At 42.1% G+C, this 23,072-nt stretch overlaps 1 protein-coding gene across 5 annotated transcripts in view; it reads left to right on the top strand.

The window, feature by feature from the left end:
- The window catches only part of NR1H4 (nuclear receptor subfamily 1 group H member 4), a 131,610-nt gene extending 112,443 nt beyond the window's left edge, over window positions 1–19,167 (top strand). For 4 of the 5 annotated variants that reach the window (XM_075600685.1, XM_075600686.1, XM_075600684.1 and 1 more), the window contains 4 exons: window positions 322–421; window positions 728–874; window positions 15,060–15,173; window positions 17,590–19,166. In XM_075600685.1, coding sequence (XP_075456800.1) covers window positions 322–421; window positions 728–874; window positions 15,060–15,173; window positions 17,590–17,825 — 597 coding nt within the window. In that variant the 3' untranslated portion in view covers window positions 17,826–19,166. Of the gene's footprint in view, window positions 1–321; window positions 422–727; window positions 875–15,059; window positions 15,174–17,589 lie in introns of all 5 variants that reach the window. The other variant, XM_075600687.1, reaches the window with a different exon arrangement.
- The last annotated feature ends 3,905 nt before the right edge of the window (window positions 19,168–23,072 follow it).

Here is a 23,072-nt window from a genome sequence, read left to right as displayed (position 1 = left end):
TTAAAAATTAATTAGATGACGTTAACATGGATGTGTGAAAAAAAGAATAGTTTATTTATGAAGGTTCCAGTATGGGCCCAAAACGATGATCCTCCTTCACAAATAGTCATTTTTTTCACAAGTCCATGGAGTGCAGTCTACTTCATCTTTATACTGCACCAAGATCCATCTGGCTCGGTGTGCACCCGTGGCAGGAAAGCCTCTAATTAATGTAGATGCTTTTATTTAATATACCAACCATAAAAAAGTAAAAGTAATCCAAAATTGAAATGGATGACAATGTTTGACGTCTTCCTGTATTAATCTTCACATTATATTAAGTTGCAGGAAGACTTCAGCACTGACGAGAACTTTGTCTTCTTAACAGACATGGCTACAAGTCATGTGCAGGTGCTCGTGGAATTTACCAAGAAGTTACCAGGTATATTTGATTTTATTCTAAGAGTCTAATGTGTTATTGTTAGTAAGCCAGTTTATGATCATGGTAAGCTGGCACATGTGAGAGGTTTGAGTGTCTTTTGCCACTCCCATTCGCCTGGAGTCATCAAAGCGCGACGCAGGATATCACACCCGATCTGGTGGTACATGCCTTTGACTGGAATGGGCGCTATTTAACGCTTTGACTCCCACCCCTTGTATTCAGCTATTATAAGAGCTCTCGGTTTGCTAACGCTGATCGTGATGGATACATGTGCGCTGTTTTTAATATTGCCTCTTTCCCATTTAGGTTTCCAGACATTAGACCATGAAGATCAGATTGCTCTGCTGAAGGGCTCTGCAGTCGAAGCAATGTTTCTTCGCTCAGCTGAGCTGTTTAACAGGCAGTTGCTTGAGGGGCATACAAACCTCCTAGAAGAGAGAATTCGCAATAGTGGTAAGATTTGTATTGCTGTTTTCACTTTGGTAGACCTGGCCATTCGCAAGCACCAGATAGAAACGAAAAGCTTTCTTATGAGTGTAGCCCATGTTCCCCCCCCGGTCGCAGATCGGACCTCTAAGGTGTACTGAGGGCTGGCTACATGTGTATGGTGGTGCATACCTGCTTGGAACAGGAGGGCCTGAGTCCCCGGCTTTGGTGTGGGGGATAACAGGGCCAGGCTTCTGGGGTATATTCCTCCATTCTTTAGTGGTTGTGGTGCAGCGCCTCCATTCTCTGGCGAAACCTAGGGGACAGGTTGGAATCTTCCCAGAGAAAGCCCTGATCCCAGGGCGAGAGATTCCAATCTCACACACACACAGTCTCTTTGTGTAAAATAGAAATGTCTCTTTTTGTCCTTACAGCTTAGCAGTGGCAGCACACAGCAGCAGCCGTACATAGCAGTTTATATGCACAATGCACTCCATAGGTGTACAAGCCTTTCCTCCTTCTCCTTTCCCTCCAGAAATGCACCCCCAGGACGGGCTGGTTGGGGCTGCAATACCCCTGCCTCCACCCAAGGGTAGGCCCTATGGGTGAGGCTAGATATCCCCCCTCACCCCCTCAGCAGGGTGAGGGGAATTGGTCCACGCACTATAGTGCTATCCACTCTACTCAGTCTGGCTGAGTGTCTCCTCTCCTCTCTCCCAGATCATGCTCTCTCTTCTTGCTCCCAGGACAGACAGCCTTCCCTGCTCCTGCACTAGACTGACTTAACACACAGGAGCAGCCCACTAAATAGAGTGCAGCCCTGCCCCTTATGATATCAGCAGGACCTCCCCTCTGTCTCAGGCCTGCTACAGAGTCAGGAGCCTACCTCTATCACTCAAGGCAGGGCTTGAAGGGGGAAAAACCCATGATTACTACTGGCGCCTGCCCTTAACAGGACTTACTCCAGTAGGAGAAAGATATGTAGTCCACTATTTCTTACAGGGGCTACATGAGTAAAAAAGTAGAAACAAAATCGTCTATCAAAGTTCTCCACAGAAGCAAAAAAAAGTATCACATTGCTCTTTATATACTACTATTTTAAGTAAAATGTTTGTGGCACTCTGGCAAAACATATGAATTTTCACGAAAATGTTGTTAAAACTTGAAATGAAGGAAAAATCGCGACAAATTTTGCTAAGCAAATTTGAAAACATTCACACATCTTTATTCCACAATGTGGAGAACGTAGAATTATTTACACACTTGGGCATTAATACTATCCTATATACATTGGTCTTTTATAATCACAAGGTCTTTTGATCTGTCATTATTTCAGTTCAAAAAGCATCGCAAAATGTATGTATTGATCACACCAATACCTGTACATGAATGCAGTAGTGCACTGCATTTTGAGTGTTTGTTTGTTTCTTTTGTTTATACTTTGAGGTCACACATTGGTCAATCTGTAAACTGGAAGCATGGTCATCGGACTACTGGGCTTCCTAAAGACGTTGGTGGTCCACAAAGTCCCAAAAGCAAAAACACACACAAGATCAATACAGTACACATTCAAATTCACTAAAAACCCAACATTTCATTATTAACCCTTTATTACTTATATCATTTATTTATTTATAAAATATTTTTTACCAGGAAGTAATATATTTAGAGTTACCTCTCGTTTTCAACTATGTCCTGGGCACAGAGTTATAATGTTATAGGTCATGACTGGTCATTATAGAGTTATATATCATGCTGCATAAAAGCTTGCACATATTTACTTCTAATATTTCATATATTGACCAATCAATCATTTGGAGGTTTAGTTAAATAATTTAGCCAAAGTAGGATAAGCTTGCCTACAGTACCACTGGAAACCCAGATCAGGCAAGTCCTAACTTCTAATTTATTTATATTTGACCATGTCTGAGTTGAATTCCTCCTGCTTCTCTCTTTAGTTGTAATGGAGGAATTACACACACACACACACACACACACACACACACACACACACACACACACACACACACACACACACACACACACACACACACACACACACACACACACACACACACACACACACACACACACACACACACACACACACCACCCCCCCCCCCCCATAACACATGGTCCATAAAGTCCCACAAAGTGTAATTCAGGTGTTAAAATCCTTTAATTGATTTATTTTCTCTCAGTAGACCAATGCTGAAGTACATGTAACCCTCCTTACCGGCCTCAAGAGGAGGTCACATCAGTTCTACTATGTACATTTCATTGCTCAGTCTCAGTCACAGGCTGGGCGTGAATAAGCAGATAGAAAACACCAGGAATGTTTGTAAAACATAAAAGGTGCTTTATTTGACAGCCGTCTATAAGGCTCCAGAGGTATTGACATATATCTCATTTGACAGAAACTCGTGGCAAAATATAACACTCTAAACTTCATCCCCTTTGTAGTTCCCACTCTTACGCTAGGGATATACTTGACTTATCTGGGCTTTAACCCCTTTGTAACCCTTACTTAAACGCTTGGGAGGTATTTGGCTTGTTACCCATAGTAAGGGTTAAATTAGCAGTCTCTTGCATAGTTGGTAATGACCCATATCGAACGGGCCTTTCATGGAATACATTTCGGGCTTTGGGTTTAGCAACTCACAAACTATGTACTGCACACTTCTTATATACTTATGTGATCAGGATTTCACTAGGTACCTTACCATTGGGCCGATCCAAACTTACTCCAGAATTACTATGCCGAGATATCATAACTAAAAGCATGCTTCCTCCTTTTCAATAGAGAGAACAATCTTGGATCCTTACTACTGGCACTTACGTAAAGAGCCCCTTCCTAACTGAAAAAAACAAACAGTGCCAGGATACTTGTTAATACACACAAACCTATTTACAAAACTCACAGTGAGGCCCCAGTGTGAACTTTGAAGAAAGTGTTTCTAGAACATTGGGTGGAGCTATATATACTCTCTATACGCCCTATACTGACATCACTGGTCACAAGAGTAGTGGGGCGTGGCAATCCCTTCTGCAAAGTCATCCTAAATCCTATGATGGGGAGGGAAGAAGTCTGAGTGAGCCCACACAGTTAATCCATTCAGTGACATAGTAGCCCCAAAGGGGAACTACCTACAGGAGAGGCTGCTTTTAGATACTTTAACTATTCATGCAATGTCTTTAAATATAATGTATAACTCTGTTCATTTAATGTAACATGCATTCGCCTCATAACTCTGTGCCCAGGACATACTTTCAAATGAGAGGTAACTCTCAATGTAATACTTCCTGGTTAAACATTTTTATAAATAAAAAGATACAGATTAAGATTTTCATTACAATCATTCTGAATTATCTATTTTAGTGGCTGCAGATAATATAATGTACAGTACTATTCTTTTTTTAATATTGTGACAACATATTCCACTGCACATTACAATGGGGTGTGAAGACCATAACAGTAAAGTTACAACATGAACAAACACTGGTACAGTAGGTAAGGAGGGCCCTGCTACAATGAGTTAATAATCTAACATGAAAGGAGAGTGGAAACAGTACAGGAGGAGAAGACGGTTGGTACCCCATGAATCCTTGTCTTGAAGCAAGTAGCTAGAATGCTCTTAGCCTTGTAACTGATTATATATGTTATGGTTGAGGCAGAAGAGGAGGATTGAGGATATCAGGAAGATACATTTAGCATACACTTGCTTAAAGAAGTTAATGCTAAGGTCACATGTGAAGGGAGGGAGAGAGTCTAATGTTACACAGAGGCGAATGACTTGGAGAAGAGGAGATAGAAGGCATAGTGCAGGTTTTCTCAAATCCAGTCCTCAAGACTTAGAGGTTTATTGTCCCTAACAATAGTATTTGTTATGCCTGAAGCAAAGGACACAAAGGCCCGTGTTCACCAATGGGCTATTCCATAAGACACCTTATCGCCCAAGTAAAAAGCTGTAAGGTGTCTAATGACAGAGCACTGGTTAGTAAATATGCCCTAAGTGTCTTGCCGGTGAAGCACTGTGCACTTATTAATCGATCACTCCTTTTCTCTCTTACATATCACCAATATTTCTAACACGTAAACAAAATAACATTGTAACAATGAGAAATAAGAGTTGGTATATCTATTTGCTATGTTTCAGAAAGTGTCTGAGTATTGTAACCCGATGATTTTGACTACCTCTGAAATACAGAGATCAACATCATTCCTGCAGGAGACAGATATACTATATAATATAAACTATATTATCACTTTTAATTTCTTTAGTTAAAAAGTGCTGTCTCGTGCTACAAGAAACATGAAGGCTTGAGTTATACTACAGTAAGTACTGACTAATATGAGACAATTCAGCTCTATTTTAAAAATGGGTCCTGCTTTTCTGTTGTGATTGGAATGTATTGCATTGTAATGTAAATTGATTTAATCATTCCTAATAGCAGAAATTTCAGTGAAAAGTCAAAATTAACATGGATCAAACCACCTATTTCAGACTAAGTTCGGTCCTTAATCAAGTTGAATGGTCTCTTCTAAACGGATCAGGTTTCCTTGTCCACATTTACTGGGTCTTATTTGATGATTATGAAAACAAACCCAAACAGTAGATCAAGTGATACCCTTTTGGGTTGCAGCTTTCTTTGTTATGCTGATGTGATAGCATATTGTTTATTGTAATTTCTCTTTCATGGGGAGTGCGTTCCTCTTTGTGGTCTCCTTGCTGACGCACACGTGGCAGCTTTTTGCATAATGCAGGAGCATTCCTGCTTCAGATGTTCTTCAAATTCAAATTGTTTCATATATTTGCTAATTAATCTAATTATAAACACAAAGATATGCCCATCCAACAATAATTAGATTATATTGGAAAGTTTCAGCATTACAATCTATTGCAATAAATGACAGGGCAGGACGCTCCGGCATTGAGGTGGGTAGGAAGAGGAAATATAACCACCTGCTTGAGATCTGCCAGTGATTGTAACCTCAACAAAGTACACTGGCCACTTTGGCAGGATGCATTTAAAATAATAAGTTATATATTTTAATTTTTTTACAGGTTGAACATAGACACACACATAGACAGGTTCAAACTAGTGCCATTGAAATGGTGTGTGTGTTTGTACTAGTGCCACTGAAATGTCATGTGTGTGCAGGGCGTGCACTAGAAGTGTGGAGGAGGAATGGTGAGCAGGGAGAAGAGGGGTAGTGCACTAGTGGGATAAAGGGGTGTTATATGCAGCAAGATGGAGAGATTGGGGTACACAAGAGAGACAAAGTATAAAATAACCAACATGGAGGTATGGGTTGTGTGCTGCTTGATTTTGTTAATCCATTTTTGTGTGGTCAGAAAACGAATTCTGCATTGCTAGTATAAATCCTGCCTGGATTGTGTAGTGAGTGTCTTGTGTTATTTTATTTTAATCAGTGAGCCCTCCTGTCCCATATACCTAAAGATACGATCTACCAGTTCCTTGACATCGTAGCCTGGAGCTTTCCACTCTGCGTTTTCTTCCCTCCCCAACCAAACTTGTCTCCTAATATAAAATAATCAAGCACCAATATGGAGGTTAAACGGACACAACTTTACTAACCATAATGAAACACAAACACTTTAACTCACAATTGCCAGAGTACCCAAACCTTTTAACAGACCAACAGCACCCAGCTGTGGTCCCATTACCCCACCAGGTATATACGCCCAGCACGCTGGCTCCTCCCAAATGAATAAACACCTCAGAGGCAGTTGCCTGTACCCATCGTCTAGCGGATACAGCACCCTCTCACCAACCGCCTCGCATAGGCATCAAAATATCAGACACCAACCACTCTGGCAGGGTTTTATCACACCATATGAACCAAACTTCCTGCAGCTGTGACAATGAACCCCACAAATAATCCAAAATGCAACATCTTCCACAATAAATATAAATAGTACAGTATATTAATAGTAATACAGTAATAGTATAGTACAGTATATATAACATGTTCATGGAACATGTCTGCTCTTCCCCAACCTCTTTATCATACTTTTTTTTTTTTTAAATTTAGATAACTTCACAGAGTGCATGACTGCATTCTCCCCTCATATGCCTGCTCCCAACCCCTTCTCACCTCCCCCCTCCTTTCCGAGTTGTCATTCTTCTCTGACCTCTCCTCCACCTTAACCACTTCACCTCCAACCTTCCAGCCCAGTTACCAAGAGAAAAAAAGGGGAGGGGGTGGAAGAACACAGGTCTTCCACATATTTAAAGTGGTTGGTGACCCCCACTATAAAAGAAGGTGAGGGGCTCGGCACAGCAGTCATGCCGCCCTTCCCTAACTGTGAGGGAAGAGCGACACTATCTTTGTCTCTTCACTTGTCCAGTATGCTCCTCCATTATGCCTACACTAGGGCACTCCAACCCACAACCCTGCTTAAACACAAAGACACGCGTCCTGCACTCTTCCACTCAACGCCTCTGGAGGAAGTCACACACACTGGCTGATTTCCTTCACTGCAAATGTATTAAGTCCTGCTTTAACTCGGCTCTTTGTCTTGCTAAAACAGGGCTACTTCACCTCCCTTATAAACAGGCATAAATTCAACTCATGTCATCTCTTCTCATGATATACATAAGGAGCCGCAGGTGGCTAAAAGGACCACACATAATGTATTGGCATATAATCCCTCCCTTTAACTCCTATTGCCCCATATAACATCTCTCTGTGCTAATCTCTCTCCCGCTCGCTCTGCTGATCTTTCTCTCTCCTCCTCTCTCTCCCTGTGCAAATCTCTCCCCTCTCTGCTGATCTCTCTCACTGTTCCCTCTCTCTCTCTCGCTGTCTTTCTCACCTCACCTCTCACTCTCCCTATCATATCCTGCTCTGCTTGTAGCTTCACCCCCGTTTGTAATTATGCCCTTGTGTGCTCCCGCGACAGGCTGAAAAAAAGAACGATGGAAGGAACCAGGAGAGAGGAGGTTGGGGGCCGCAGGGGAAGTTTGTACATTCCCTTCTAACTATGCCTTTTGCGTCTATATTTCTGGAACAAATTGCTTCTTTAAATATACTTAATTTTCCAAACTCCTATAACGTGCTTGACCCCCTCCACTCGGGCCTCCGCAAAGCATACTCTACAGAAACCGCACTCATCAAGGTAGCTAATGACCTCCATTTTGCCAAATCTCACGGAAACTACTCCATTCTGATTCTTCTTGACCTCTCCAACTTTTGACACTGTGGACAACCTGCTTCCTCTACTAATATTTCCATCTCTTGGCATCCATGGCCCTGCCCTCTCCTGGTTTCCCTCCTACCTCTCCATTCTTTCAGTGTCTCTTATGCCAACTCCTCATCAACCTCTATGGAACTCTCTTTAGGTGTACCTCAAGGCTCAGTTTTAAGCCCCTAGTGCTTATCAGCAATCTCTGATTGGGTGGCCCTTCATCGCCTCAAGCTTAAAGCTGAAGACCAAGCAATAAATAAACCAGTTCTATACTGTGAGAAAATACTTTAAAACGAAAAAAATCTGAATGACATTTTGAATGTATTATAATGTAACACGCATTTTTAGTTTTATAGCAACCATTTACAAAGTCACATTCCCTTCCTCTTCTAAAATAGGCTCTGGCACACCCCTTTTTGAGCCCTGCCCTTTCTTTAGCAGTGCACTACAGGCATACCCCACATTAATGAGCATGTATGTAAAGTGAAAATGTACTTAAAGTGTACTTAAAGTGAAGCACTACCTTTTTTCCACTTATTGATGCATGTACTGTACTGCAATCGTCCTATACGTGCATAACTGATGTAAACGCATTTGTAACATTCTCTATAGTCTCCCCGCTTGCGCACAGCTTCGGTACAGGTAGGGTGCCTTTATTGCTGTTCAGGACATGCTGACAGGCGCATGCGCGAGCTGCCGTTTGCCTATTGGGCGATATGTCCTTACTCGCGAGTGTACTTAAAGTGAGTGTCCTTAAACCGGGGTATGCCTGTAATTATATCTAGTGACTGCCTGGTCACTTGATCTTCCCCACAGAACTATGCATCTTTGGTCCTCTTCTGCTGCACTGACAGACATTTAGTGAACCCTCGAGCCGAATCTCCGCCGATCGATCGGCAACTTAGCTAATTAGTTATCCTAGTGTGGATTGTGTTGATGCACATATTAAAGGGGAAAAAAATCAAATGTAAAAAAAATAAAACAGCAGCTTGGACTGCTGCTTTAACATGGCTAAGACAGGACTTCTCATATATCCTCCAAGTCTCACTGTTCCGTTCTCTATTACAGACTATAACACTTCTATCCACCCAGTCTCGCAAACATGCTGCCTAGAGGTGACATCCACCTCCTCCCTTTCCTTCTCCAACATATAAAGGCTGTTACTAAATCATGCCGCTTCTTCCTTCTCAACATTGCTAATAACCCTCCCCCCTCTTCCTATGTTCCACTACCACTAAAACATTGATGCATGCCCTTGTTCTCTTCCATATCTGCTTCCGACCTCCTGAACTCTCTCTGCTGGCTTCTTATTAATTTCTGTATAAACGACAGAATTCTCCTCCTTTCTTTTAAGGCTCTACACTCCTCTGCACCTCCATATATCTCAACTCTGATCTCTCATTACACCCCTACTCGTCTCGTCTCTTACGCGCAAACCAAGGTTGTCTCATCTTTGTACCTTTTACCTCTACAGTTCTCTCATGTCTGAAACCTTTTTCACTACTCTCTCCCTACACTAATCTCTCCCTATCTATGGAACGCTCTTCCACTCAACATTTGTCAAACACCTTCACTTCCACATTCATAGCCCAGCTGAAAATCCACCTCTTCAAAGAAGCATCTCCTTAAATGTTTTATGCCTCTACCATGAATTGCAGATGCACTTAACCTCCCCTGTCTGCACTTCTAATAATGCATTTTTACTCCTTATGTGTCTGCCTTCCAACATATCACTAAGGCCTGGGACATAGACAGTTTGCCCATGCGGAGGCGCGCTGAGGCTCAGGGAAAGCGGTGCTTTCCCTGGCCTTAGAGCGCACGCCGTCCGTGGGCGTGTCTGGGGGCGGGCCAGTGATGTCATGGAGCTGGTTCGCCCTCATTGGGCGAATCGCTCACGTGACCGGCCCTGCGCTCCGGCGAGCGCCAAATCTGAAATCTTGTTGAGACACACGCTTCCGCAAGCGTGCCGAAGCGTGCGAGAGCCCCTGCTAAAGCCGCTCCCGTTGCTGCTGCAGGGGCTCAGTGCTGAGCGTGAACGCGCCTCAGCACGAATCAGCAAGGCTGATCCCACTATGTCCCAGGCCTTAGATTGTAAGCGTTTTGGGACACGGTTGGCACTTGCCTTGTGTTGTCATTTGACTGTTGCAATTATTCCTATTGTTTGTAATGTATTTACTTCCTATTGTACTGTTGTAAAGCGCTACATACATTTTGGCACTATATAAATTAAACATACATACAGCAGTCATGCTGCCGTTCCCTAACTGTAAGGGCTCTCTTTATTGGAAATTATAGTCCCATTTTTATCCTATGAGCTCGAAGGAAAAATGGAAAAACGTGTTGTTTTTCTTTGTCATTCTCCTTTAAATGACAGGGCTAACTGACTTATAACATCTCTATAAAACTAAATCTGAAGCGGCTTTAACAAACTGCCAGGTAAAATATTGGCATAGTCGACATCAATGTATATTAATTATACTATTTTCTTTAATGACTTTAGAACTAGCCTCTGCCTGTCTGAAGTGTTCGTGTTGCCTCTTATTCAGTATTATTGAAATACAGTGTATCATTCATTTTGAATGAACGGTTATAATCAGTGGTTGACAAATCACCAAAAAATCTACTCGCCACACAAAAAAATCTACTCGCCACCTAGTACCAAACGTGTGCTGCTTGGGCCAATATTTACTCGCCCAGGGGTTAAATCCACTCGCCCGGGGCGAGCAAATGTATAGGTTTGTCGAACACTGGTTATAATAAGGTTTATCCTTGTAAGTAAATATGAATAGATATTGAGCACAATACACTGTACCATGTCTCTACAGTATATGTAAATAGCTCCCTCTTGTGGTAGAACAGCATATTAGAAAGAAGGGTATGACAAAGGTATAAAATATTGCCAGGGGCAGACTGCTGAATAAGATTATGGGACTACTGTCACATAGTCTTTGTTGGCACTTGGGAGCTTCCATCTTCCTCTGGCAGATGAAGAGCAATGCAGTAGTGTTGGTCTGAAGACTGACAGGAGAAAGTCTCTTTCTGCCTCAAGGAGCAATTGAAATGATGTACAGCTTTGTGCCATCAGTTACTATCTTCATAACGATAGCATATAAACTAGATATAGGGGCCTATTCTAGTAGCTCTAAAGTGCACTTTAGAAGCAGATTGGCATGCTTTGTTAGTCTGTAAGCCTTTATTGCATGTCTAAACCACATCTAAATGGCTTTTTTTAGAAGAGGTTTCATTCTTGCTCCGACAATCTGTTTGTCAAAAAAATCCTCAAACTCGCATTTTTTGCCCAGAACTGCTATTCTAGTAGCTCCGCTATGCAGACTGCTTTGAAAAACTCACATTTTTTTAACACCACCTGCTAAACCATGCGGTTTTTCATTTTTCGTTTTTTAGAAGCGGTTTGAAAGTGATTTGCAATAGAAAACAGGGTTTATACTCACATTTCATCCCGCTTCTTGTGAACATGCCACACCGCGCGGTTTGGCAAATGAGAGCTTCGGAGCTACTAGAATAAGCCCCTTAGAGATCGATCTAGGATGTTTGGCTGCGACCATAAAGCTGCCGGTGAACCTGGACACTTCGCTGCTGGACATTTTGCCGCAATATCCGCTCACACGCCCAACTACTCGCTGTCCTCCAGGCACCCAACCCGACAAGCCATATCTGCCGCGCCCGACCGACCGCTATGACAACTGCATGTTTAAATGACCCACGTGGGACCTCTACACGGCCTAGACAGGCCGCTCCAAAGCACCATCTTTAAATGTCCCGCGGGATATTTAAAGATGGCTTGTCGGAGTGGCCTGTCTAGGCAGTGTAGCGGTCCTGTGCTGGACATTTAAACATGCAGTTGTCATAGAGGCGCGGCAGACAGCAGCTGGTCAGGCGTGGGAGCAGCGCAGTGTTTTGGTGGCGAAACACCGGTGGTGTTTTGGTTGCGGTCAAACATCCCATTCCACTTAGAGATTGTTCAATATGTATATACAGTATAGCAGGGGTTCCCAAACTATGGGAGCTGCGCCCCCCTGGTGTTCGCGGCCCCCTTACCTCGTTTTCCAGCGTCAAATGACACCACGGGTGATGTGACATCACACCGTGACCCCGCAGCGTCATTTGATGCCACATTGCCGTGGCGATGGGTCATGTGACGTCACATGGTCCCACTGCGTCATTTGACGCGACGTTGTCATGGCGACGCATCACACCACGCATCTGAATCCAGGTAACTCGAGTTACAGAGGCCTCACGCGATCCCCCGAAATTTAATTTAAATGCCTTGGGGAACAGCGTGGAGCCTCTGAAACCGCCGCGCCCCACCAGAAAAATCTTGCACCCTCCCTGTGTATACCACCCCTGCAGTATAGGAAGAAGGAACCGTTTTACAGAATGTACGAGTGACAAAGTAGCGCTTCTTTTTCAGTCAAGACCACCTCCCACATACTTTACTTACTTACTCATATTGCTAATGGGTCTGTACTGAACAGCATCTACTGTATGCTACAGTTATACAGTACCATGCTCTATTCAATCTTTGCTTGCACTTTAAAAAAAAAAAAAAAAAAACCATTGTCTATAACTTTATCCTATCCTGTTCATTTGATGAATTCAAGGCTCCCCCCTTTTAATCCATTTAAAGTCTCTTTACACATGGCACATGACATCCCAGGTCCCCTCTTATCTTTTCTGATGTCTCGGTGGCCCAGTTTTGCTATTTACGATAGGGCCCCATTTGGAACTATCAAAGTTTAATGAACACTCCCTTTGAGCATTATGCTTCTATGGTATATAGCGTAGATACCCTGTTTATTAGCGCCCAACACATCCGGTTTGCATGAGAAGAGGGAGAGAGAGAGAGGGAGAGGTGAACTAGTGTGCAGTAATAGTCTGGTCCTGCATACTATTATTCCTTCTCGGTTTTACAGTATGTTACTGTATCGAACATACAGTGGTGTGAAAAAGAAAGTACACCCTTTTTGAATTCTATGGTTTTACATATCAAGACATAATAACAATCATCTGTTCCTTTGCAGGTCTTAAAATTAGGTAAATACAACCTCAGATGAACAACAACACATGACATATTACACTGTGTCATGATTTATTTAACAAAAATAAAGCCAAAATGGAGAAGCCATGTGTGGAAAACTAAGTATACCTTATGATTCAATAGCTTGTAGAACCACCTTTAGCAGCAATAACTTGAAGTAATCGTTTTCTGGATGACTTTATCAGTCTCACATCGTTGTGGAGGAATTTTGGCCCACTCTTCTTTACAACGTTGCTTCAGTTCATTGAAGTTTGTGGGCATTTGTTTATGCACAGCTCTCTTAAGGTCCAGCCACAGCATTTCAATCGGGTTGAGGTCTGGACTTTGACTGGGCCATTGCAACACCTTGATTCTTTTCTTTTTCAGCCATTTTGTTGTAGATTTGCTGGTGTGCTTGGGATCATTGTCCTGTTGCATGACCCAATTTCGTCCAAGCTTTAGCTGTCGAACAGATGGCCTCACATTTGACTCTAGAATACTTTGGTATACAGAGGAGCTCATGGTCAACTCAATGACTGCAAGATTCCTAGGTCCTGTGGCTGCAAAAAGAGCCCAAATCATCACCCATCCACCACCGTGCTTGACAGTTGGTATGAGGTGTTTGTGCTGATATGCTGTGTTTGGTTTTTGCCAAACGTGACGCAGTGCATTATGGCCAAACATCTCCACTTTGGTCTCGTCTGTCCAAAGGACATTGTTCCAGAAGTCTTGTGGTTTGTTCAGATGCAACTTTGTAAACCTAAGCCGTGCTGCCATGTTCTTTTTAGAGAGAAGAGGCTTTCTCAACCCTTCCAAACAAATCATTCTTTTTTTTATTGTACTGTCATGAACTTTAATATTTAACATGCTAACTGAGGCCTGTAGAGTCTGAGATGTAACTCTTGTTTTTTTTTGCAATTTCTCTGAGCATTGCACGGTCTGACCTTGGGGTGAATTTGGTGGGACGTCCACTCCTGGGAAGATTGGCAACTGTCTTGAATGTTTTCCACTTTTGAATAATCTTTCTCACTGTAGAATGACGGTTTTTAAATTGTTTGGAAATGGCCTTATAACCCTTCCCAGATTGATGGGCAGCAACAATTGCTTCTCTAAGATCATTGCTGATGTCTTTCCTCCTTGGCAATGTGTTAACACACATCTGAATGCTCCAGACCTGCAAACTGCTAAAACTTCGGCTTTTATAGAGGTGGTCACACTTGCTGATGATCAATTAATCAAAAGCATTTGATTAGCAGCACCTGTCTGCTACTTAGCATCTTATTTCCTATGGAAGCAGTAAGGGTGTACTATTTTCACACATAGCTTCTCCATTTTGGCTTTATTTTTGTTAAATAAATCATGAAACGGTGTAATTTGTCATGTGTTGTTGTTCATCTGAGGTTGTATTTACCTCATTTTAAGACCTGCTAAGGAACAGATGATTGTTATTATGTCCTGATATGTAAAACCATAGAATTCAAAGAGGGTGTACTTTCTTTTTCACACAACTGTACATGAGGGATTTTTAAATGAGACAGCAGGATATAGGAATGAAAGTTATCAACCAGGAGATTGCCACAAGGCCTATATATCAATGTAGAGCAAAGTGTGTTTTGATGTACTGCACACATTTTGGGTACACATTTGCCTTCACATATGCTGAAGACTGTTATAAGCACAAAAACTATACCACCTTAAATGTAGCAGATTTTGTTTACACAGATTAAGGAGAGAAAAATATAATCATGTAATCCCTCCCCAACTCTCCTTTTTGGACACCCCTAATCGCAAGATGAAGCACATTGGGGCAAAAATTGGGGCACTGTGTATTAACAGTAACATTTACAAAATGAAAATAATGTTTGCAGTGTTAAGATATAAGCATAAAACAAAAAGGTATTCTTCATTAAATATGGCACAGATAAACATATAAAGTCTACAAATATCTTTTCTTTTCCAGGTATATCACATGACTACATTATTCCAATGTTTCATTTTTATAAGAGTGTTGGAGAGCTCAAGATGACACAAGAGGAATATGCGGTCCTCACAGCTGTAGTGATCCTAACACCAGGTATTTTTTCAACATAATTATTTTACACATTAAATTAATTGAGATTCAAATTATCATTTTCATTTAGATCACAACCTCTCTGCCTTGGTCCCTATGTTAAAGCTTGAATTTTAGTATAAAATCCATTGTTTGTACAAACTGTAGGTCTGTTGCAGGCTATGATTTTGCTTAATGGCTCATCACAATAATTGTTAACACTGTACACGTAGATTTACACAAGCTTACAGATTCAGTACACAAAAGCTGTAGATCTCTTCAGAGGCGCTGTCACTTATCACAAGCGAGGTCTCGAAAGCTTGAGTATAGCAATAACTACAAGGAGCTCTTATGTTGATTCTCTGAAACGTATCACACTCGGCAACTAGCCAATATTTCTCCAGGACAAAGAAAGAACTAGAACTTTGTAAAACACTCTGGATTTACTTGAAAGACAGTGAATAACATCTAGAATGATAATCATAATCCATATAATTGTAAACAAAAATAATGTTTATTGTTTTTGTGGGGAAAGGTGACAAATTTAGAGCAAGAATGGATAACAGTGGATATTGATCTGAAAATGCTACGCCAATGTCCTGATGAGATCTCACTCCCCTCCGAGTCTTGTCTGTCTGCTAAGGAATATAAATATTGAATGCATTGACGTGTAAAGTAGGTAGAGAAACACTGAGTACCACTAAATGCACTGTAGGCATGTCAAATATGAAAATGAGGAAAGTCTGATTTATTCTACATCAAATTCTAATATATAATTTATACAGTATATGGGATTTCTAGTGTCATAGCTACAGTATTATTACTGACTAACCAGAATTTACTTAAACAGTCGTAAAGAATGTTAATGCCCATCACACATCAGTAATTCTACCACTTACTCTTCAGAATCCAAACCAGTGATAAAACTAATAATGGCCATCAATAAATCTGATTATTTGAGTTTGACTCGGTCAATCTAAATCCACATCCATCTTTATATGGAGTAGCACATCCAGCTAAGACACTTCTATTTCCTCATACACTACATATCGCTCCACTTTATTTTTCCAAAGAGCAGAGGATGAAAAAAAAAGGGAGTACAGAGAGTTGAAATGCGCCAAACATTTGAGCATATTGGGAGACCAAATTCTGGGTGGCCTTTGGACTTGGTCAATATCAGTCAGTATGTTCACTCATTGTCATAAAATAATGATGAATTCATATAGTACATATATATTACCTGAGCAGACAAATGAGAGACTAGAGCTGCAACTAACCAGGCAATAGAGAAGCAATATACTGTAGGTGCCGGTTAACCTTATACTGGGGATTATATCAAACCACCATACTGGAAGAAATAACTTACACAGAAATAATTATAAATTTAGGAGTCTGGACATTTAAAAAGGTTTCCTCTGCGGATGCTTTTATTGGTTTAGTCAACTAGATAGAGATGCCTTGTCAACTAGATAGAGATACATTGTCAACTAGATAGAGATGCCTTGTCAACTAGATAGAGATACATTGTCAACTAGATAGAGATGCCTTGTCAACTAAATAGAGATACATTGTCAACTAGATAGAGATGCCTTGTCAACTAGATAGAGATGCCTTGTCAACTAGATAGAGGTGCTTCTAAAATCCAAACCCTCCAACATTGGGCACATGGAAATAGGTACATTTTACTTACCAAGTCATTGTGGGATACAGGAACAAGCAACTGAGCACCTCCTATAATGTCACCGTAACACATGCAAAGATAATATCAGGAAGACAGCACTTGTGTTTCTGGATTTTTGTATGTATAAATACAGAAGATAGATGTAGTGATTCATTCCCTAGAAACCTCTTATCATTTATCAAATCAGTCATTGATCTTAAATCTGTAATTAGTTTAAAGTTGTGAGCTTTAGCCAATGCAAGTCACTCGGTGCAGCTTTCCTCTGCTCCTGCCCACAGGCAGAAATAGTTACAATAGTCAAGTCTGGGTTTAGTACAGTAGGTACAGGGCATAAAGAAAATAAGCACAGTACCTGTTCAATATGTACATTTGGAGGGTATGAAAATCTCAAATATTAGAACAGTAAATAAAGCATAGAAATAGCAAGTGTATAAAATTCCCATCTAGAGTTAGATCACTAGCAGCAATGTTTATAGAGCACGGTGCTCATATAGTTATCTTTTAATTACATACTCTAAATGGGCTACTGAAAGTTAGATTTTCTCTAAGCAAGAAGAGCTTTGAAGTATGTAATTAAATAAGGAGATTAGAATCATTAGAAAGGGCAGGTACATTTCTATTTTTTTTTTTTTTATAAATAAAAATATTATTATTATTATTATTATTATTATTATAGGAATAAAAATATTACAGCAAGTGATCAATTTTAACCCCATGTTTTTTGTTCCGTGTTTGCTCTACATTTTTCACCCCATACAGATCGCCAGTACATTAATGATAAAGACTCTGTGGAAAAGCTTCAGGAGCCGTTCCTGGATATTCTACAGAAGCTGTGCAAACTACATCATCCCAACAACCCGCAACACTTCGCCAGGCTGCTGGGGCGTCTCACAGAATTAAGGACATTTAGCCATCACCATACGGAAATGCTGATGTCATGGAGAGTAAACGATCACAAATTCACACCCCTCCTCTGTGAAATCTGGGACGTCTAATAATGAGAACTTGTACAGTAGTTCGCAAACTGCATTTAGAAAACTCTTCCATTTCATATATCATTTTACAGGGGTATTATGCACTTTTATTGAAATACGCCTAACCTGTAATTTTCCATATAATATAGATAATTTTTTTTAACTTTCCGGAAATGAGAGCTTTTTTTTTTTTTTTTTACATTTTAAGATCTGTAGAAAAATCTTTTATAGAACTAAAAAAAAAAAAAACACTGTTTGGTAAAATCAACGTAAACTCTGAATTTATTTACTAATCCTTATACTGTATACTGTATGTAAAAAAAAACTGTACTCTGTTCTTAAACTATGGGGCTTATGCAGAGAGGAACGTTAAAAAAGTTTAAAATGGCTGTAAAATAGCCACAGATTTGCCGTTAGTGAAGGTGTTATGCAGAGAACGTCGTTAACTCATTTCGGCAAAAAACTGCAAATTGCCAACTTTTCCTGGCTATTTGAAACTCGCCATACTAATGCACATATTGGCGTGTTCCAGCGATTCGGAGCTTCTGGAATACCACGCTATATTAGCATGCCGAGTTTCAGGTTCTCGCCACGAGTTTGGCGAGTTTTACAGCTCTGAAAAATTTTCAGAGCACTTTTAAAAATCGCGCCATTTTCTCCCGAGTTTAAGGATTTCTGGCTAGTTTTTTCGCCAGAAGATGGCGCTATTTCCTTATCTATGCTCTCTACATGAGCCCCTATAGCAGAGAGTTTTCTTAAAGTAACAGGGTGGTGATATAATCATTGGAAAAGGTTAGGCCCAGCACCACTTTGTTGTTTCGTCCCTGCAGGTTGCAAACCTAGAATGAAACACGGAGTGATTAACTTATTTATTGTTATGGATTTTTCCATCTGCATTAAACAGATGTGATATTGTACATTTGTAAAGATAGGGTTACGTATTTCGTTTTTTTGGGTGGGAGGGTCTTTATTTAGGGGACGGGAGTCTCAAAATGGAGGTGTAATGGATTTTGATAATGCAAGAAAAAATTTCACAAATGTATCCTCTCGCAACCAAAATAGAATATTTTCATATGAACGATCCTTTTACATTGCTGATGTTTTTGTATAGTCCATCATGATAAATCACTAACAAGTGTTGATAGTTGAAAATGTTGATGATTTTCACCCATATATCCTTTTTTCCTAAGGCATAATTAAATTATACTGTATATTCTTTAAGTAAATATTTCTTGTGTATAATATACTTTTATATATCATGTTGGAAAAGATATAGAGAAACGTTTACTTACATTTTTACAGAACAAGTATTGCATTTGTTTTTTTTTTTATGTTACCAGATTGTTAAATAATATAAGCATGCAGTATAATAAAGTACGGCTATAATCATGTGATTCTGCACCCTATTAATGACATAAATCAAGCAGATTACACTTAGAGTTAAATGTGACTGATTTTTACAAAGTGCAGATACAGATGCAGCGGCCGTTATTCGAACATTTCTCAAAATGGATTTTGGGATTTGCCGAGATTCTCTGAAAATTTGCCGCAGCAGACTAATGGCCCATCGGATTAACACAGCAGGGGTCTGTAGCATGTGTATGAGATACTGCCTGCATCTCATCATAATATTTGCAGCTGTAGCATGTTTATAAGTGCAATGCTCTTCAGCAAGGAATGTGAGAATAAGATATGTTTTTTTTTCCCATGTGATTTTGATCAGACAGGGGGGCCGACAAATATCATGGATGGAAAGGAGGGCTAGGCCCCAAAATTTTGCTCATCCCTGCAATACAGTACAGGGAATTATAAAAATTCAATAAGTGTGGGGGGTGCGCGTGTGACGTTAATGCGGGTGCCCACAAGCTAAGGAAGCTCTGTGCACCCCGGCGAATATTTCCATTAAAACGCCCGATCGTCGCCTCGGTTAGCTCCGCAGGACGTCCGACGGGTCGGGGGAGCTTACAGGGATGGCGTCCAATAAGGGGACAAAGCCGGGGACCCCGGATCTATCCCGTTTCGGGCGCGGGCAGCAACCGGCATCAAAGAGGAAGAAGGGGAAAGATGGCGCCGCTGAGCAGTGTGCACAGGAGCGTGCACACACTGAAAAAACAAGGGAGAGGGACAAGGTATCTACCCGGAGGGGGATATCCCCAACAGAAAGGCTACCCTAAGAAAACAGTCTGAGGGGGCCACAGCAAGTGAGGGGGCAGAGGGGGGAGCTGCTTCTGATAATGATCTGTCCATGTCTGAGGGAGACACAGTAATCGCTAAATGGGATCTCCAGAACATGCTGAAAGAGATGCATGCAAGTTTTCAGTCAACCCTGGATAGAGCAGTAAAGGAATTTAAAGCGGAAGTTTCTTTAATTGCTAAACGAGCGAACTACGGAGCCTGAAAATAAAATGGACATCTCTTTACAAAATCAGGTAAATACTGGCGACGAGGTCCTATATCTCAATGAACAAATGGTTTTCCCGTAGGCGTAGAAGTACCTGTTTGATATGGGCGACATGTTCCTGCGAAGACTTAGAGAAAATCATTATGTTGTCCAAATAGAGAATAAATTGGTTAAGCAAGTCTCTGAAGATCTCATTAACGAAGTCTTGAAAGATGGCAGGGGCATTGGAGAGGCCGAAAGGCATAACCAGGTATTTATAGTGGCTGTCTTGTGTATTGAAAGCTGTTTTCCATTCGTCACCCTAGCGAATTCTCACCAAATTGTTGGCCACACGCAGATCCAAGTTGGTGAAAATGGTGGCCCCTTGGAGACGGTCGAAGAGCTCCGAAATCAATGGTAAGGGATAACGGTTCTTGATGGTGATCTTGTTAAGACCTCTATAATCGATACATGGACGTAGAGATCCGTCCTTTTTTTTCACAAAGAAGAAGACTGCTCCGGCTGGGGAAGAAGATTTCCGAATAAAGCCATTTTGAAGATTTTCATGAATGTACTCGTTCATGGCTTTTGTCTCGGGAAGGGAAAGTGGATATGAGCTTCCCCTACGAGGTACTGAACCGTTTAGTAGGTCATTAAGACAATCAAATGAGCAATGAGGGGGCAGAACCTCTGATCGTGCTTTATCAAAAACATTGCGGAATTCGGAGTAAACCTCAGGTAACATTATCTTCTCTTCTTTAGGGGCAGCATATACTTTTGATGGGCACGGAGCAATTCCTAGAACAAGAAGCGCTTCACAGGGCAGGTTCTTTGTCAGTCCAATCAATATGTGGATTGTGAAGTTGGAGCCACGGAAGGCCAAGAATCACATCAACTGATGGAATATGAATGGCATCCAGCTGGATCTCTTTCGTATGGTCATCACCCGTACGTAAAACGAGAGTGGTCTGTAAGGAGAAGAAAGCTGGTTGCAGTGGTCGACCATCAATTGCTTCCAACCCTACAGGGCATTGCTTGCGGATGAGGGGGATGTTATTCCTCTCAGCGAAGCCCTGGTCAATGAAGTTGCCTCCCGACCGGAAACCACAAAGGCTAGCGCAGTAGTGTGGAAGTTCTCGCCAGTCAGCATAACAGGTACAAGGATAATGGTTGGCAATGGTTTCTCTTTGCTAGGGGAGGTAGAAAGTGGGAGCTGGAGTTTCCTGACCTGTGGGGACAATTGAGTACCTGATGTCCGGAATTGCCACAGTACAGGTAGAGACCGGCGTTGTGTCAGCGCTGTTTCTCACTGGAAGACAACTTGTTGCCACCAAGTTGCATGGGCTCTGGGATATCTGGCGGAAGAGGTTCAGCTGTACCTGCATGGAGAGAAAGGGCTCTCGGACTGAGCTGCCAGTGACGGGATCTTTCGGACCTCCTCTCCTGTAGTCATTGATCAACGCGGATACATATGGCGATGCGTTCCTCGAAATCGGTAGGGCGTTCATGTGCAGCGAGCTCGTCCTTTAAAATCTCAGAGAGACCTTGCCAGAAGCGGGTTAAAAACCACGTTATTCCATCTGGTTTGGGCAGCGAAAGTGCGGAACTCAGAGCATATCTAGCCACAGAACAATTTCCCTGGGAAATGTGAAAAAGAGACAAGGCAGCAGTTACCTTGCGACCAGGCATATCAAAGACTCTGCGGCATTCCCGGGTAAACTGTTTGATATCCTGAGTGAGGTCCGATTTTCGTTCCCAGATGGGAGAAGCCCAGGCCCGGGCATCATCGGTGAGCAGCGAGATGATATACGCCACCTTGGATCTTTGAGAAATGAATCAAGAAGGCATTAATTCAAACTGTATGAAGCATTGATTCAAAAAGCCCCGGCACCACTATAATGGTTGGGTGTAGGAAGTAGGGGTTCTGATCTAGAGGTCATGAACATAGCAGCTGGAGTTGCAGTAGAAGGCCCCAGAGGGACAGGACTAGGAAGAGGGGCTTGCGCCCGGTCAGTAAGAGACATGAGGTTCTGCTGCAATAAGTCCATGCGACGGTCATTCTGTTCTAGATATTTCTCAATTTTGGAGAACATGCTGGCATGCGTGCTCAAGACTCACCCCACCGCAGCGGGGTCCATGTTTGTGGGGCTGAGCATACTGTAACGGAGTGCTCACCACAAACAAGGCGCGACCGCGAGGCCGAGGTGGGGATAGATATAAAACACCAACCCACAGCCGCGTGAGTGCGTCTGGAGTGTAGATTAGTCGAGGTAGCTGGGTCGGGATTGGAGAGGTAAGGATAGTCAGGGGTAGCCGGGGTCAGGAGATTAGAAGAGCTGAGTCCAAAAGAGTAGCCGAGGTCAGGAACAAAGGAGCTAGGAAACGGAGTATAAGACAAGACTGTGGAGGCAAGGGTAGCAGTGAACACTTCGAACAAACAAAGGTTTATGCTCAGCCGAATTGCCAGTGTGACGGCTGAGCATATAAAGGAGACAGGTACAAATGAGGAAAAAGCAGAGTGGAGGCACGTCAGCAGCACCTGCTGTGATTTGCAGTTCCGGTCCAGGAGACAGGTGTGGGAAAGGTCCGTGATGATGGTGAGTGACGCAGCGTGTGTGCACTATGCACCGATGATGTCACCACGTGGGCGCAACCTGGAGGCGGGACCAGATGGCAGTGTATTTACTATCCACGTGGGATGTGCGCACGCCCCAAGGATAGCGGCTGATGCCAGGTGGAGGAAGGGGCACATCATTGATGATGAAAGGAGCGGAGGGCCCGATCACGGGTTGGGGTAAGTGCTGGGTGCGACGAGCGCGTTGCGGGTCACGGATCCTGACAAACGGAAAATAATCAGGATCCTTTGGAAGGAACCTCTGCCACCACAA

The sequence above is a fragment of the Ascaphus truei genome, chromosome 5 (genome assembly GCF_040206685.1).
Source record: "Ascaphus truei isolate aAscTru1 chromosome 5, aAscTru1.hap1, whole genome shotgun sequence".
NCBI lineage: Eukaryota > Metazoa > Chordata > Amphibia > Anura > Ascaphidae > Ascaphus > Ascaphus truei.
Note: the sequence above shows the minus strand (reverse complement) of the source record. Positions and strands in the feature narration are given on the sequence as shown.